Consider the following 17,571-nt stretch of genomic DNA (forward strand, 5'->3'; position numbering starts at 1 on the left):
GTGTATATATATATATATAAACATCTTATTGTACCTCCTGATAGTCCGGCATATCTGATAATCCGGCACCACCTAGGTCCCAAAGGTTCCGGATTATCAGAAGTCTTCTGTAATTTCTATAAAACCTTTATTACTGTAAATTTTTAGTATGTTATAACAAAATCATTTTATCAATCACTGTTTCCACTCAAATTTTTCATTAACTTCTCTCATGCGCACTAATTACATGACTATTTTGAACTCCTTTATATTTAAAAAAATTGTGGTCCACATTTACAAAAAAAGCACCGCCCCACAGAAATTCCTGCGTACAGGCCTGGACGGGCCCCACTGTAGCCCATACTACTAGACAGTGTATGACTGTGCTCTTTTTCCTAACTACAGAGGATATTTTTGTCTATTATATTCTTGTCTGCGATTAAGGATTATATCTCCCTTTTCCTTAAGTCCTAAGTGCAGTAAAATTGCTGGTTCATTCCCACCTCCTACTGAACCCTGCTTTTATTTTGAAATAAGACATGAGAAAAACCTAATTAAATATCGCTTTGGGCTCAGTGATACAAATGCTGTTGTCTCTTACCACCATTGTTTCAGTCTTGGCTTTGAAGCTGCTTTCATCTATGTATGAATGTTTGGCATATATTTAGTGTTAGAATTGGATTCTAGAATTGGAGGCATATTTAGCTAATTAGAACTATTTCTGTATGAATTTGCATATCATACACTCATAGCAAATAGAGATGAAAAAGATCTAGGCAGGTCAATTTGTTCATTTCCCTGCCAATGCAGCTTTGTTTGAAATGACTTGCAGCTTCTGCTGCACTCCGGAGAAGAGCTACTGCACATTCCAATACATTTGACTGTTCAAGGTGAGTTTTGTCATTGACTTTGGCAGTGCCACAGATTTCACCCTAGGACTTGTTTCTTGTTGACATCCAGCCTACAGACACTATGCACTGACTGGGTTTGCACACTTTGGCCCCACTCTCACATTGGGAATATACATGCAGTGGGAGCCATCCATTCAGAACTCTTCTGAATTCTATGGTGCAGGAGAGGAAATGCTACCATTCTGGAATCTTCCTCCTTTCACCTTCCTATGATATGTAAAGAGCGGTTCACCAAGGAGCCAGGTGTCTTCCCAAAAGTTATTGGGGCATTGGCCCAGATGCTATTAGAAGCCAGGTTCACACTTAGTCCTTGCAGCCTCCTTTTGTGAAACGTGGGTGTCTGGGATTTTGTTTTTTTGTTAGAACGTGGGACATTTTTGTAAAAGCTTTAAATGTTGCATTTTCTTTTAAAAAACAAAAACTAAACAAAAAACTCATTAAAGACAAAGAACACAGAGACACTAATATTAACAAAGCTCTCTATTAAACTAGCAGTAATGTAAACTGTCCCTTTTAAAATGGGTAAAGTGGGGCAAATGAGTACATGAAAGAATAAGTGACTTTGCTACAGTCCAACAGCAAGTAAATGTCATAGAAACCAAGAGTCCTTCCATCCAAGACTCGTTTTCTAGACAATAGAGAATCCTACACATCTCAGCATTTTGAAAAACATTTACCAATCCCTACTCCTAAAAATGGCTATACATTTTCAGAACTACCTCTACTAGTTTTGTCAAATTCACATACATCCTGGTTGATGAGAGAGGATAATGGAGAAATTATTCTTGGAAAGTTTGGGTATTTGTGGTCAGATAGGGGGAAAATAGCTTTTTTAGTACTTATAGTTTCCTTTTGTTTATATGCAAAAATGAGTGACCCCTTCCTCCAAAACTGTTAATTCAATTCTTATCTGTAAAATGTTAAAGAACATTTTAAAAAGCCAGTAAATAAGAGAAATACAATACAATGATTAATATGCAATTAAATCAGTGAATGGAATGGAAATTGGAATGGAATGAATTTCCTCTGTACAGATTAATATGTTTGAGAATAATGGAACTGATATACATGTATAGATGTAAACACTTAAAGTTTATAGGCTTTGGTTGTGATAAGTGTTTCCCTCTGCCACAATGTTACAGCTGAAGAAATGACTTTCATAAATATTCAAAAAAAATTTATTACTCTGAAGAGCCTTAATGAATTTGTTGCTAAGCCATTTCCCATAATATCCCGGAAATCAAAAAATAAGTTGAGTTAGAAGGTACTGACATGATATTCAAGAGTAGATTGTGGGTTCAACTCAGACCTGATGTAAAGTATGTAGGACTCCTTTGAAGCCAACAGAGTCATGTACAATTATATCAAGTATGAATTTGGCCTTGTAATTGCAACAGCTCCATACATGTTCATGAAAATAGCTGGGCTGTAGTGAATGGCCTTTGGAGTGTGTAGCAGTGAGAAAATGGTCAACAGTGTTTAATCACTTTTTAAATTCTTTTTGTCTAAATACTCATTCGTTGAAGTATGGAGCAACAGTGATGTTAATTAAATTAATTACTACTGTATGTGATCTAACGGTGTTCCCTGGAATGTATATGCATGTAAATTGACAATTTCAGACAGACTGAAGGGAGGCCTTTACACTTAAAATTCTGCACCAGTGCAGTCACATGGCTGCAGTGCTTCATAAAGACGCTAGCTACTATGTCAATGGAAGAGTGTCTCCTGTAGGAGAAGCCCTCCTGCTGACACAGTGCTATCTATACCAGCTGTTAGGTCAGTATAATTATGTCACACAGGGTGTGGATTTTTCACACCCCTGAATGACACAGTTGTACCGAGATAAGTTTATCATTTAGATCCGTCCACAGTGAAAGTGTTCCAAGAATAAACATTTTTACTCCTGAAGTTCTAAGTTTGGATTTAATGTTTTTAATACTTGGCATATCTGAACTAAAACAGAAACGGATCCTTATTTCCTGTTTTAGCACATTTCTTCGTACCACCCTTTATAAAATATGGCAACCAAAGATATTGAAAAGAGGCCAATTAGTTTGTATTATTTATTTATACTACCATAGCACCTAAAAGCTCTAATCATCGATGAGGCTGCATTGTGCTAGATATCATACAAGCACACAACTAAAAGATGTTCCCCTATACCAGGGGTCACTGTTCCCTCTAAGCTGCACGGTACACGGAGCCCTGAGCCTCTGACTGGACGGGGCTGATAAATCACCTGTGAAGCTGTCCTGATGTGCAGCTTAGAGGGGACACCGCCAAGGGATGGTGACCTTCCTAAAGTGGTGTGCCAAGATTTAACTTATTCACTTCTATTTACGGATCTGTGTGCCATTGATACTTTTTTAAAGTCAATCATAATCCTACTTATATTTTTAGCAGCTTCATTAATAAATAAACAAAGATGCCGATGTTACCTTATTACAATCTTCATGGTCATTTAATTTTTGTCCTTCCTCCTGAGACTGTCAAAAAAAGTGGTTGTGTTGTTCATTCTCTGTGATCTGGACTCTTTTGTGTCTCAGACACAACCTGACTCATTTCACTTGAGCCACCAATTTTACGTTACTGCTCATGAGGACTGGATTTAAATCTGTGGATCAGCCATGCTTTTAAGAAAATTGGCTTTTTCCCCTATTTTACACAAATCTCTTCCTGAGGAATAGGGCCAAGAAGGATGAAATATCATTTTAGCCATTAAATACACATAAATAGTTCAATATAGAAATGTCCGATGTGTGAAGGAATTAAAGCACTAATGCAACAATTGAGTACAGCAGAAAGCAACAGCATACTGATGTGTTGGTGGTGAAGTGCCATGCCTACAGATGTCAATAGCTGGGAGGTCTGGCAGCCAGAGCAGCTGCCACCGCCACGCAGCCCTGACCCTGGCTGCTGAAGGAGCAGCTGCCGCAGCCACGCAGCCCAAGTCTTGGCTCTGGGTGCCAGAGGAGCAGCCACTGCCCCCACATGGCCCCAAGAGCAGCTGGGCAGTTACTACATGGCCCTGGCTGCAACCCTGAGGAGTCGGGGACAGCAAAGAGCTGCCTGGCTGAGCCCCCACACTCCACCACCGCCAGCAGCAGCTCACTTTCCACCAGCACACTGCTGTGTGGCTCTGCAATGGAGCTGAGCAGGGAGTGCCGAGGCCGCAGGGCTCTCGCTGAGCAACAGGGCAGACAGCGGCAGGCTGAAGGAGGTGGGGACAGGACTCCAAGGCGAAGGTGGAGGAGGGGCTGGAAGGTGGCTTTGCACACACACACCCCCTGCCCTCCTCTGAAGCAGGAAAACAGTGCCCCAAAATGAGCCCCCCCTCCTCCCTGTGGCTGCCGAACCCCAGACTTGCTCCATCCTGCCCCGAGAAGTTGGCTTGGGGGCACCTCTAAGTGCCCAGCTACAGTGCTCACAGCCTAACCTGCTGCCGGGGAAGGTGCTGGGAGGCTGGAGCTGGGGTGCAGCGGCCGCGGGGAGGAGAAGGGCTCACTCTGGGGTTCTGTTTTCCTGCTTTGGAGGAAGGCAGGTGGGGTGTGAAGCTGCCTTCCAGTCCCTCCGCCACCTTCACCTGAGAGTCCCGTCCCCTCCTCCTCCAGCCTGCTGCTCTCACAACCGTATCTGCAGCCTCCCCACCTGCTCCCCAGAACTGGTGCTGCAGCCTCACAGCTGCGCGCCAGCCGCAAGGCTCCAGCGGCAATACAGGCTCCCCGCTGCGTGGAGGGGAATGGGGGTGGGGGCAAAGCTCCCACCATGGACCATGCACATGCCACTTATGGCATGTGAGCTGCAGGTTGCTGACCCCTGCCCTCCACCAAACATCGTACAAGTTAAGACAAGAAACAAGAGATGGACACAGCTGGTTGGGGAAGTACAGGGAAATAGTGAGACAGTATTGGTCAGCATGATAGGCAGTGGTCTCAGCACACCAGTAGCCTAACTGCTGTCAGGTTGTTTTGAGGACATCACAGAAAAGGAGAGTTTTAATGAGAGATCTGAAGACCAAGCAAGTGGCTTTGTGTATTGTTTATGTGGAAGTCCTCTCATGCATGTAGGGCATCATGGGAGAAGGTGCACACGTGATTGAAAATGTAACAAGTAGGGAATGGAGGTCAGGTTGACACTTGTTAATTTCTATACTCTCTGATTCTGCCTGCCAAGGTCTCTAGGCTACTTTCTCATAAAGAATTTGGCTTGTTTTGAGTATTTCAAATTATTTTTAAGTAATTAGTACACACACACACACACACACACAAATATGTATGTTTGAAAGTTTGAGTGAATGTTGTACTAGTGAAAATGGATTAGCTAACAGGACAAGTGCAAATAGCTGCATCAAACTCTGCTTCTGCACAATACTGAGCCACAATATTTCCTTATATTTCAGTACTGAACTTCTGCCGAGCATTGTGCCAGTTGTGCTAAGTACTGTGGTGGATGTGTGAGGAACATGAGCACAACTGGGATTCAGCTACACAACTATACCACTCTCTTATTCTGTTTGCTGAAGGCAGGCTGCAAGCTTCACTATCACATCACATCTTTCCCTCTCCATTACCAAATATATACAATGCTCGGTTTTTAGGCTTACTTAATACACAAACGTCTGAGACACTGTACACTTTTCCTACTCATTACTGGTATAAAAAGGAAGGATTATTTGCTGAAGATTGAATCCCTGACAAACAGCTTACTATTGTTGTGACTTTAAGGACAGATTTTCACTGGAGCTGTCATCTAGTCACACGTAAATTTACATACAGGGGGTCAAATTCTCTTTGTGTGTACATTTATACTGCTCCATTGACTTCTCTGGAGCTATGTTAATTCACACCAGAAAAGGACTTTAACTGTTTGTTCACTTATTAAAACAAACATAAAACCAATCCGCCAATCCAAGAACATAATGCATATCCACCGGTCTCTGACTTTCTACCTCAGCCATAGCAAAATAGGTTGAGAAACTTTCAATGACAATTAACATACACATTAAGTCAGTTTCATGGCCCCAATCTGCTAACAGTACAAAGATACAGAAAATATGGTAGATCTGCCCAAATGAGGAATATTGTGGACAGCCATGGATATAAAGAGCATTGCTGGTGTAAAAAGTCAAGGTCAAGACTGGGTGTGGGCTAGAAATCCTTTGTTGACATGAGTCCCTTGCAAGGCATAACTGTAAAATCACCGTTGTCACTATAGTGATGTATACCGTTCCTCAACTATAGTGATGTATATGAGATGCAGCTGAAAATCTAGGCCATGTTTGGAAAATTATAAAATGGATTGGATAAACTGGAAATATGACAGTATATTTTGGAATTTTTCATTGCAATATATGGCTTGTACCTTGGCAAAAGTAAATGCATTAGTTTGTTTAATGTATCTTCTACTGACACCAGATATTTATTATTTTGCAAATATTTTATATTCCTATTGTAAACTTGGTCATATGTATTTTATAGGTACTGAAGAGAAAATTTTTTGAAATACTGCATATGTCTGTTGGAGCATATTGTGATGTAAGAATGTTTAGAAAAACTACAAAAAAATATACAGCAAACTTTTCATATTACATCCAGGTACCTTTTGCTTCTGTTTAAAAACGCTTTGGTTCATCTGCTAAACAATAAAAATGTTATTTGCATTTTTCAATCTGAAACATTTAACCGCAAAACATGTTTTACTTGCATTCTGGGCAAAACTAATCCTAAAATTCTAATCCACAGCTACTAAAATGACTGGAAACTTAATAAAAAACCCATGGATGTCTAAATAGATGCATCAAATATGATGAATTGGCATTTTGCATAGAAGCATATTCACATGGGGCTGTATCTGAGCTCCTTACTCAATACTTGCAAAGCTTCCACTGAAGTCAACGATGAAACACACATCGTCATTTCAGTTAAATGACACATGTAATTGTGCATTCTCATTGACTTCAGTGGTAGTTTTGCCTGAGTACTGTGAGTATTAAATATGGACATAATGATTTGATCCACAAACGGCATTTTAAATACTGTTTGGCTGATGGGCAGAAAATATTTTTAAAATCTGGAAATAATGCTTGTGTTTACAGCTTTAAGGTTATAGGAAACACAATACATGTCACAATAATACTGCAGTTTTACAAGCAGTTGCAGAATTAAAACTCAAGTGATAATAAAAAGCTTTGCACGTGATCTGTTTGTGTGCCTCATATTCCAGCAATCTAAATTTTACTTTTTTATGGTCTCCACGGATTCCATATACAGCTGTGAATGGCCCCACTTCATTGGCTGCTCTCCATCCCCAGCAACTACTAACTCATTTATATCTATGGGTCTGTTTCAAATGGTTTTAAGTCATTAAAATGGTAATAAAAATGAACATTGGCTAAAACAAACAAAATCAAGCAAATGAAATGGGCTTGATGTGTGTGGGCGGATGGCATTTGAAAAGTAATTCCTATACTGGCTTCATGTAACTACAGGATCCCCCTTTGCTAAGAAAATACTTGCATTGGCAGCTAAGTTACTTTTACCACCAAAAATGTGCCAGCAATGTAACACAAAGCACCCTCACAGCACCTGGGTCATTTGAAATTTGGAGACTAAATTCAACTATTGAAGTGTGAAATAGAGGAATTTAAAACCTGTTTCAAGAGCACATCTCAGCACAGAGCTCCCTATGTCAGAACTAATATCAGCCATTGGCAAAATTCTGCTCAGCTTAGACTCCAATGTATTGTAGGTATTAGCATTCTGGCATCTCTATCACTGACACTCTGGTGATGTTATGAAATTAACTGTCTTGGCACCAACAGTGTAACCTTACTTCTCCAGCACTAAATTTCCTCCCTCAACTTTGTCCAGACTGTCCCTATTAGATATAGATGAAGTTACTCTTCTTCCGGGATTATTTTAGAAAACTAGTATTAGAAGCACTAGTGCTTAATTAATTTCCTATTTTAATGGGAAGACCAAAATCCTTAATTTCAAATGGCCAATTACAGCCTTGGTGAGAGCAGAGTCAATTCTGATTGACTTGGATTTCTTAAAACGTGCATTGATTATATTCAGGAATAAATTGATTCTGCCCAAACATGAGTAAATTATACCCTCATACATCATGGAGATGTTTCTTAAAAAGGTGATCAACGACCTGCAGGAATTCTTTCCCGTTTGGGATTTTCCACAAGATCTTAGCTGCTCTCCTTTCACATTGTGTCCGGATTGCCACTCTTTCCAGACATTTATCATTTTACTTATCTACTATCCACTTTTCTACCCTCTTTCTTCTTATACTCCTCCCTATTTCTGTTTTCCATACTGCTTTCTTATTTAAAGATTCAGTGTATGGTCATAAATAAACAGCAACAATAAGCAGGCACTAGTGTGGTATATGGACACCATGTCTATTTTATGAAAGTGATTTCTCATGACTATGATATATTTTTCCATTTCGATACATTGTAAGTATAGTTATTGGTTTGCAATCAATGTTTGTTATTCTTACTCAGTATGTTTGCCTACAATAAAGTTGGGAAAATGGAATTTCTGGCAAACCCACACAGGAGGATACATAAACACACCCACACTACTATGGATAAGAAAAGCTGCATGGTCAGGTAACCTGACAAAGCTGTTGACAGATTCAGTATACGAATGAGTTTATTTCAAAATGCAAATCAAATTTATGAAGTCTCTCCCTACAGAAGCAAAGACTGTGCTATACATGCCATTGATAATATCATTTACTGCTCACCATGAATACTGACATTGATATTATGACCATGCACACCCATGCGTGACATTGATGCAACTATAAATCTATTATATCCCATAAAATGGCAGCGTATCGCAAACTGCAAGTCTGTTCTGCAGGAGCTGGGAAAAGAAAGGCACGCACTTCTCATTTTGATTAAGGCAGTCCCAGCTGAAGAAAGCATCTCTTCAGTGAAACTAATCATGTACTTAAAATTCAGCAAGTACCTAAGTTTTTTTCTAGATTGGGGCCCAGCATTTACACAGGCAGTTTCTCTTGTAGTAAGGGATATATTATTTCCTGATTTTAAGACAAAAAATATTTATTTTTTAAACAGCAGACATGGGACCACAGACAGGGGTATGAGGCATGAAAATCTCAGATTTTTCATCTTCCGACTGTTAAGAAGGCTCTGTGTATTGTTCTCCCCAGAAGTCCTCTCACTCACTTCATCTGGTGCCTTGCCTTCTTGTTTTCCTCTCAAATTACATTCCTCCTCTTTCATGTTGTGCATGCTGCCAATGTCGTCAGTAAAAGCCAATAGTCAAGGAAGCAAGACATCAGTGAGACTGTTCATACAGCAAGTGGAACACAAGGTTAAGTGCTTTGCTGGATAACGGCCTAGGAGCCTTAACGTTCCACCTGTTCCATGGGGTGTCTCACTGAATAACAGTGACTTCCTATTTTACAGAAACACATAGCCCTCCTTCCTGCAGGACTGGTAGAGTTTAAGACTTCAGGACTGCAGAGATTATTCTGCACAGAGAAGAAAAATACCTGAGTACTGTGGCAGGGCTCAAGAAAAGTCACTCTCACTTGCCCATAGAGCAGAGTTTCTCAAAGTGGTCTGCAAAACCACTTTGAGAAACCTGCTAACTGGCCGCTCCAGTGTGTTTACGTACCAGTGCTGTGGCCATGGAGCCTCAGAGCTCCCATTGGCTCTGGTTTGCCATTTACAGCCCAGGGGAGCCACAGTGCTGCCTGCCCTCCCCAAATCTGATAGAGGCAGCAGCGCAGGAGGTTGGGGAAGGGGAGGCTGCCGCAAAGCAGCCTCTGCCCGTGACAGGCCAAGGTGCACTGAAGGCAAAGGCTGCTTTTTGGCAGCAACCCCTGTCTGCCGGGGGCCCAAGCTCCCCATGGTCAGAAGCCCCCGGAGACTACAGAATAATCGAGTAACCTATAGCTGATAAGAATTCATATGGTTACTTGACTATTTAAGAGCGGCGAGGAGTCCTGTGGCACCTTTTAGACTAACTGACATGTTGGAGCATAAGCTTTCGTGGGCAAAGACCCACTTCGTCAGATGCATGTAGCAGAAATTTTCAGAGGCAGGTATAAATATGCAGGCCAGAATCAGGCTGGAGATGACGAGGTGGATCCAATCAGGGAGGATGAGGCCCACTTCTAGTAGCTGATCTGGAGGTGTGAATTCCAAGAGAGGAGAAGCTGCTTTTGTAGTTAGCAAGCCATTCACAGCCTTTGTTTAATCCTGAGTTGATTGTGTCAAACTTGAAGATGAACTGTAGCTCAGCAGTTTCTCTTTGAAGTCTGGTCCTGAAGTTTTTTTGCTGCAAGATGGCTACCTTTAGATCTGCAATTGTGTGTCCAGGGAGACTGAAGTGTTCCTCTACAGGTTTTTGTATGTTGCCATTCCTAATATCTGATTTGTGTCCATTGATTCTTTTACATAGGAACTGTCCAGTTTGGCTGATGTAGATAGCAGTGGGACATTGTTGGCATATACAAGCAGTCCCTGGGTTACGTACAAGATAGGGACTGTAGGTTTGTTCTTAAGTTGAATTTGTATGTAAGTCGGAAATGGCGTCCAGATTCAGCTGCTGTTGAAACTGACCAGCAGTGGCTGAATCGGACATGCCTGGGGCAGAGCAGCTGGGGTGCTGCTGGGTTGGTCCAGTAGCGCCGCACGTCGGCACTGTGGAACCAACCCAGCAGCCCCCCAGCTGCTCTGCCCCAGGCGTCAGCGAGAAAAGCCTGGTCTACTGGGGGGGGTGGGTGCACTAGCTGTGCTCCCTCCCCCCCAGCAGACCAGGGAGACGCGGAGCGGCTTTCTCACCGCGGAGGACGTGGGCGGCGGGACCGCGGCGTGTCTCGGCAGTCCCGCCGCCCGCGTTCTCTGCGGCGAGAAAAGCTGCTCCGCGTCTCCCTGGTCTGCTGGGGGGAAGCGCCCCCCGCGCCGCTGGAGGCGGCGACAGTGGGGGAGGCACCCCACACTAGCGGGCCCCACCCTGGTTCATAACTAGGGGTCCGACGTAAGGGACTGCCTGTATTACGTTAGTAGATGTGCAGGAGAATGAACCAGTGACAGTATGGCTGATCTGGTTAGGTCCTGTGATGGTGTTGCTGGTGTATATATGTGGGCAGAGTTGGCACCAAGGTTTGTTGCATGGATTGATTCCTGAGTTAGAGTTATTATGGTGTGGTGTGTAGTTACTGGTGAGAATACGCTTCAGGTTGGCGGGTTGTCTGTGGGCAAGGACTGGCCTGCCTCCCAAGGCCTGAGAAAGCGAGGGATCATTGTCCAGGATGGGTTGTAGATCACTAATGATGCGTTGGAGAGGTTTTAGCTGAGGACTGTAGGTGATGGCCAGTGGTGTTTTGTTGCTTTCTTTCTTGGGCTTGTCCCGTAGCAGGAGGCTTCTGGGTACACATCTGGCTCTGTCAATCTGTCTCCTCAGATTTTTTTTTTTGCTAACTACAAAAGCAACTTCTCCTCTCTTGGAATTCACACCTCCAGATCAGCTACTAGAAGTGGGCCTCATCCTCCCTGATTGGATCCACCTCGTCATCTCCAGCCTGATTCTGGCCTGCATATTTTTACCTGATTCTGGAAATTTCCACTACATGCATCTGACGAAGTGGGTCTTTGCCCACGAAAGCTTATGCTCCAATACTTCAGTTAGTCTATAAGGTGCCACAGGACTCCTCGCCACTTTTGCAGATTCAGACTAACACAGCTACCTCTCTGATACTTGACTTGACTATTCAGTTACCCAATATCTAACATCTCTAGCCTACAGACTCTGCAGCAGCTGACTCTGTGGCAGCCTCAAATAGAGCTGAGCATTAGCACGAGGGTTGCCAGATGGTTTCAACAAAAATACTGGACACACTTGACATTACATCACAATCTACATTACATCTTATTTAGAAAATACTGGACATTTATATTTTCTCAATTTGTTTCCCAAACAGAAAGTTCAAATACTGGACTGTCCAGTTCAAAACCGGGCGCCTGGCAATCCTAATTAGCATTTTGGAGCAGGTGTGAAAAACAACTTTCTCCACAAATGTATTCATATCCACCAACCACTCAGCACAGATCCAGGTGGAGGATTTTTAGATAGATTTTTCAAGTGATTTTGTGGTTTACACCTCACACTTACTTGTTTGCGGGTTCTTTCCTTCCCCACTCAAGCTTCCTTCTGCAGAAGAAGAATCCAATTGCTTGCTCCTTTCAACCCTCACTATTGGTTGACATTGATTTCTTTTGGTAATTTCAGGAAAAGAACTAGAAACTTAGCTTAAAAACAAAAATGACTGAGGTTTGTCTTCACAGGGCCCCAGGTTTGAACAAGGGACCCCTGCATCTTATCAGTGCCATTAAAAGCTACCAGTCGTGTGGCCCTGTCTCCATTTATAATAGCTCAAACTTCTACTAAAACTCCTTAGAAGGACCAGTTCTCCCACAAATTAATACTAGCTGGGAATTAACCAGAAATGACACAGCAGGAGACTTTTTTCATAACCCTAATGATCTAGAACAAAATTATCAGTAAAACTTCAACAGCCAAACATACAATTTTCCTGAAGCAGGATCATATGGACAAGATAATACAGGACAGAGAAAAGAACACACAATTGTTTAAGTGATACTCCTAAATAGAGGATAGTTGGACCCTCAAAAGCAAGTACCACCACAAGGTATGAATCAGCTAGAATATAGACTATAATCCATCAATATTCACTGTTCCTGTATTCTGGCCAAACGAAGCCAAATAAGCTCCACTGAGGCATGATATTGCCTTTTAATATCATTGTGGTTAATGAACAGTTGATACAGTAGCTTATTTCTGAGTCACATTATCCTTTTAACACCACAAGAGGAAACTGTTGCTTCTCACAATGGATTCAAAAAGTAGCATCATTCTCTAGATCAAAATTCAACCCCCTACACCTGCCTAAAATAATATTTACCAGAAATAACTAAGTACTCTTGAAGACTATTCAAAATACCTTATAGATTCATTTAATCTTCATGGCCCTACAGCAGCCACACTGCTCACACTGAGAGAATGAATCGCTGCAGAAAATATACTAGGTTTGAACAATGACAATTGAGGTGAATTTGGCTTTGGCCTTTGAGAGGCAGCAAGAGAGAGAGCAGGCATATATAAGAAAGTTTTTACACTGAAATGTCTCTAATGGTTGCTGTCACACCATGGTAAGCAACAGTTCAGGTCCCCCCCAGTGCCTGATCCATAGAGGTTGAAAGTCTTCCTAGCTAGAGTGTTTGGCTCTTTAGCTCAACCTAACTCTGGAAGTCCCCAGTTCAATCCCCATTGTGTTATCCAAGAGGGTGGCCATAACAAACACTAATCTAAGCAGTCCATTGGGTATTTAGTACCAAAGTTTATAACTCTTTTCAGAGCATGTGTAGAAGACAATGGTAAAAGTCGTCTACATAAACACTGTCCATTGGTGCAATGCTACCACAAGCAAAACTGCCCTGATACAGCAGTGGTAGAAAAATTACAAAAGGTCCTCTTTGGGTCAAAAAAAAAAAAAAAAAAAAGGACTGAGCGCCACAGATGAGGAAAGAAAACTTAAAAACTTCCTGAAACAAGAGAAACAGGTTTAAAGGGAAACAAAAATACAGATGCAAGCTAGGGATCCCGTATCAGAAATGTTGTAAGACCAACTAAAATAAATTTACCCATAATACAGATATTAAAAAAAATCCATCCCACTGAGCCAGAAAGATATATCGAAAAGAGAAAAGAATAATTTCTCCAAATTCCCAAAGGCAACATAAATGATTATTTCTGTTGCAGCAAACGTACAATAAGGTAAAACCCACTCTTCCCTATATATCATTATATCACATCTACTATCTAGCATTATTGTAGTGGAATTAGGTTGTCTGATCCCCTTTCTAAAACTAAGCACGGATCAGTGAACACCTGGGGTAAAGGCACATGGCATGAGGCAAGTGTGCCCAGGACAGGTTTGTGGTATAACTCAAGCACTGTATAAAACATCTCTCTACTGGTGGGCCCCATTTGCCAGCAGAAGGATCAGTCTTGTGGTGTAGTGAAGGAGATTCCAAATCCTACTTTTGGACTCTTGTTTTGGCCTACAGGGGTCTGATTTACTCATCATTGCTGGAATTAAAATGTGCTAGATAATCTTAATCTTTGCATCAAGTTTAATAAAGTTGTAATCAGAGACTTCTACAGTGAAACTTGTGTAACAATAAAACCCAGACAAACGACGACAGAAATGGAGTGACAAGGTATTTTAACTTGAAATTTTCAAGGTAAAGAGTTTTTAGGGATTTGTTTGTTTTACATTCAAGGAGATAACATGAGATATCTTGCATCGCAAGATCCACAAAATTAGATTGCTTTAAATAGCTTAAAATTTGCACAACAAGCCTTTCGCAATTAAATTCTCTCTTTCATTGTCTAATTTTCGGACATGACCTGAACTCCCCTTTCCTTTCATTCACCCATTCTTCTCTTAGTTCAGTTATACTGATCAGTACTGTATGCCTGCATTTGTTTTATTTCTCTCTCTATATAAAAAAGGTTTTCCTGCCAAGAGACAGAACAACATAATTAGGCTCTCTGGCTGCAAAAGCGGACGGGGGGGGGGGGGGGGGGGGGTTGGTGAGCATAGTGAGCATGGGGTGCAGCCCCCTAGTTGTTTTATAAAATCTAAAGTGTAGATGGATTAGGTAAGACAAACGGAACTGCATCATCTTTTTAGGCAAAAGGCCCAATCCAAGAGAGTTTTAAATGTGTAGCATGAAGGAGTCCTAAATGGCAATTAGCATGGGAATAAACCACTTCCATAGCAAAATATTTTCTAATGTCATTCTCTTTCTGGCAGTTGTGACAAAGTTCAGCTCCTGGGAAAAGGGTGATAAACAGTAGTTATGAAGGAAGCAGCAAACATCTCAGAAAAAGTTTATTGCATTTCATCTCTTGGGAAACCCATAGTGGCTTCTTTCTATTGGATACAGATGATAGTATTTCAGACCATACCAGAAAGTACAGGAAACATTTCTGCTTTATTCAGTAACACATCACAGAGGGAACGGAGCAAAACTAAAACAGTAACTCACACACATTAGGGTCAACAATCCTTCTGAGATCACCAGAGCTAACAACAGAACAAATAATGTGGAAGCTCAAGCAAAGTTGCTGAAGCCCAGCAAAAAATATGCGACATGGGTAAAAATGTATTTGTTTAAGGACAGGTTGGTTTTTTTGGTAGCAAAAATTATTCTCATTTGGTTAAAGCGTGGCTCCCCTTTTCAGAAAGGGAGTATCTGGGAAATGACTTTTGCCCTCAAGCGACACACAATGACTTTTAATGGAAGCTGAATGTCACTAGGTTAGATCGGTTCCAATCACAAGTTTAGATGGCACTTGGACAGCACAGTCCCCATTTTATTAATCTAAATTCCATACAAGAGATTTATGAATGTTATTTGAAATTAAGGCTTAGCACTGTGATGTACACAATGTTTCACATATGTTAAGGATGCTTCGGTACTGAATATTAAATACAACCGTTCCTGTAGAGCAAAGCATATTAACAGTTTACAAAAACAAGTCACAGATGACTAACACTCAGTCAGACCCTTACACAAGCACAAAAAAGGAAAAGCAAAGAATGTAGAGAACAAAAATTGTCATTGACCTGATTTGTCAGAGATGTTGGCTGTGACTGGCGTGGTGGAGTAGCTTGTGTTAGCCTTTGCGCTGTCCTTGGAAGAACCAGCTTTTGGTTTATTTTTCGTTGCCTCTAGTGCTTTGACCTTCTTGGCATGTTTACTTCCTTTGTAGTGGGCCTCGGCCTGGCTCTACAAAGGAGAACAAATCAGGCTCATTTTTTGTACTTCCATATAACACAATGGATGATAATGTAGAAAAAATGATACTTTCAATAATAGGCACCATAATATTCCACCTGACAAATTTTAGTAGCACCTTCTTAAATTATTTTTCTACAGTTAATTAGTTTTATATATACAGGGGGAAGACTTGCATTTTGACACACATTTTAATGAAGAGTATGTTCTTTCAGCACCTTGGAACATAAGGTTTCAAGTATATATTAGAACTGACAGCAGTTGATCTAATTCCTTGCTGTCATACCCATGAAAAATTTAAACCTCTATGTAAATGTAAGCACATCCAATGGAGAAAACTTCTATTTAATTTTCACGGGCTATCTCCTAATCTTTATTGCTTATAGTTAGAAGGATGTACTGCATGCTGCAACATGATTAAATAATCAATTTTTTCCCACTTTGACCTAGTACAACAGTTATAAAGTATTTGCATCATTACACTAATAGTAACTGAAATGGGCCCAGGTAAGATTATGACTTCACTATTAGATCAAAGGGCAAGGGGTGAAAAAAAGAAACATAATTGCTATAAACTTTAATAGCTCCAAATGAAACATACAGTATGCATAACATAGTTACCAAATGTATTATATTTTATTAATAGTCCCATAGAGCTCTTTTCAAAGCCTTAGAATATTGGAATATGAAAGCACAGGACATTCTAGAAAAGGTTGTGCTTCTTGTTAGCTTCTTTTCTAAACTGTTATAAAATTTATACCGCACAGTTATGAATAAAATTAGTAGTGTAAAATAATTTTTGGTGTATGTTAGATTTGTCGTCACAAAGTTATTCCTAGAAACTAAGGGCAAAGTTTCCAAATTGCAAGGCCAAAGTTAGGTAGCTAAGAGTACTGATTTTCAGAGACTCCGAGCACCAGTTGCTCTCACTGATTGAACATACCAACCACTTTTGACAATCAGGCCACTTATTAATACAGCCAAGTTTGAAAATTGTAGACTGTCTTTTTTTTTAACACAAAGCTGACTTTCAAAACACTGCTTTCATTAATAGCTTTTATAGAATAGAAAAGTGTTGAAATATCTTTTGTTTGTACACACGCCATAAAATGTTAACATACCTTTAAACAGTATTTTATGCAATACCTTAGCATAACTAATGAGTGTATCTATTTGTAAATTTAATTCTTTTAATGATTTGAAACTTCTGTTAAATAGGTGCCACTATTGAAGGACACATATTAACTATTTAAGTTAATATTGTGATTTATTTCAAACTAAACGTTGAGAGCAATCATGTGCTTGTACTGATACAGGATGATCACAGTTCAGTGACCCATACGTAAATATCAGCACAAGAAACATGTACTATGGACATTGTTAACATACTATCTCTCTATTATTGGATTATGATTATTGCCTTTTGCTCACTGTGTTAAAGGAAGCAAACCATGAAACAAACTACACATGCTTTATGAACACTGACCTTTGGAATCCAAACACTTTACATGTTATAAAGCAGCGTTGCTATACAGAGGGCAATTGTATTAGAGCTCAGTGTAACTAGGCTCCACGGTACAGTCACCATTGGCAATCACAGAGCCTTATCATGAATGTGGAATGTAAGCAAACAGTAAGAACAAATGAATCAGACAAGAGAACCCACACATATGTGTTCACTAAAATCTTCATGAATATTATTGACACCACTGAAATCATCAAGGCATGCTGCTAAAACAGCCATTTTGGTAAGATGAAGTACTTATCCTGGTGTATACTGCACCTTCATATGTGAGC

At 40.7% G+C, this 17,571-nt stretch overlaps 1 protein-coding gene across 10 annotated transcripts in view; it reads right to left on the reverse strand.

The window, feature by feature from the left end:
- ZNF385B (zinc finger protein 385B) overlaps positions 1 to 17,571 on the reverse strand; it is a 330,914-nt gene that overhangs the window by 29,945 nt on the left and 283,398 nt on the right. For all 10 annotated transcript variants that reach the window (XM_075933736.1, XM_075933738.1, XM_075933737.1 and 7 more), the window contains one exon: positions 15,603 to 15,765. In XM_075933736.1, coding sequence (XP_075789851.1) covers positions 15,603 to 15,765 — 163 coding nt within the window. The remainder of the gene's footprint in view (positions 1 to 15,602; positions 15,766 to 17,571) is intronic.

Source organism: Pelodiscus sinensis, chromosome 7, assembly GCF_049634645.1.
Source record: "Pelodiscus sinensis isolate JC-2024 chromosome 7, ASM4963464v1, whole genome shotgun sequence".
Lineage (NCBI taxonomy): Eukaryota > Metazoa > Chordata > Testudines > Trionychidae > Pelodiscus > Pelodiscus sinensis.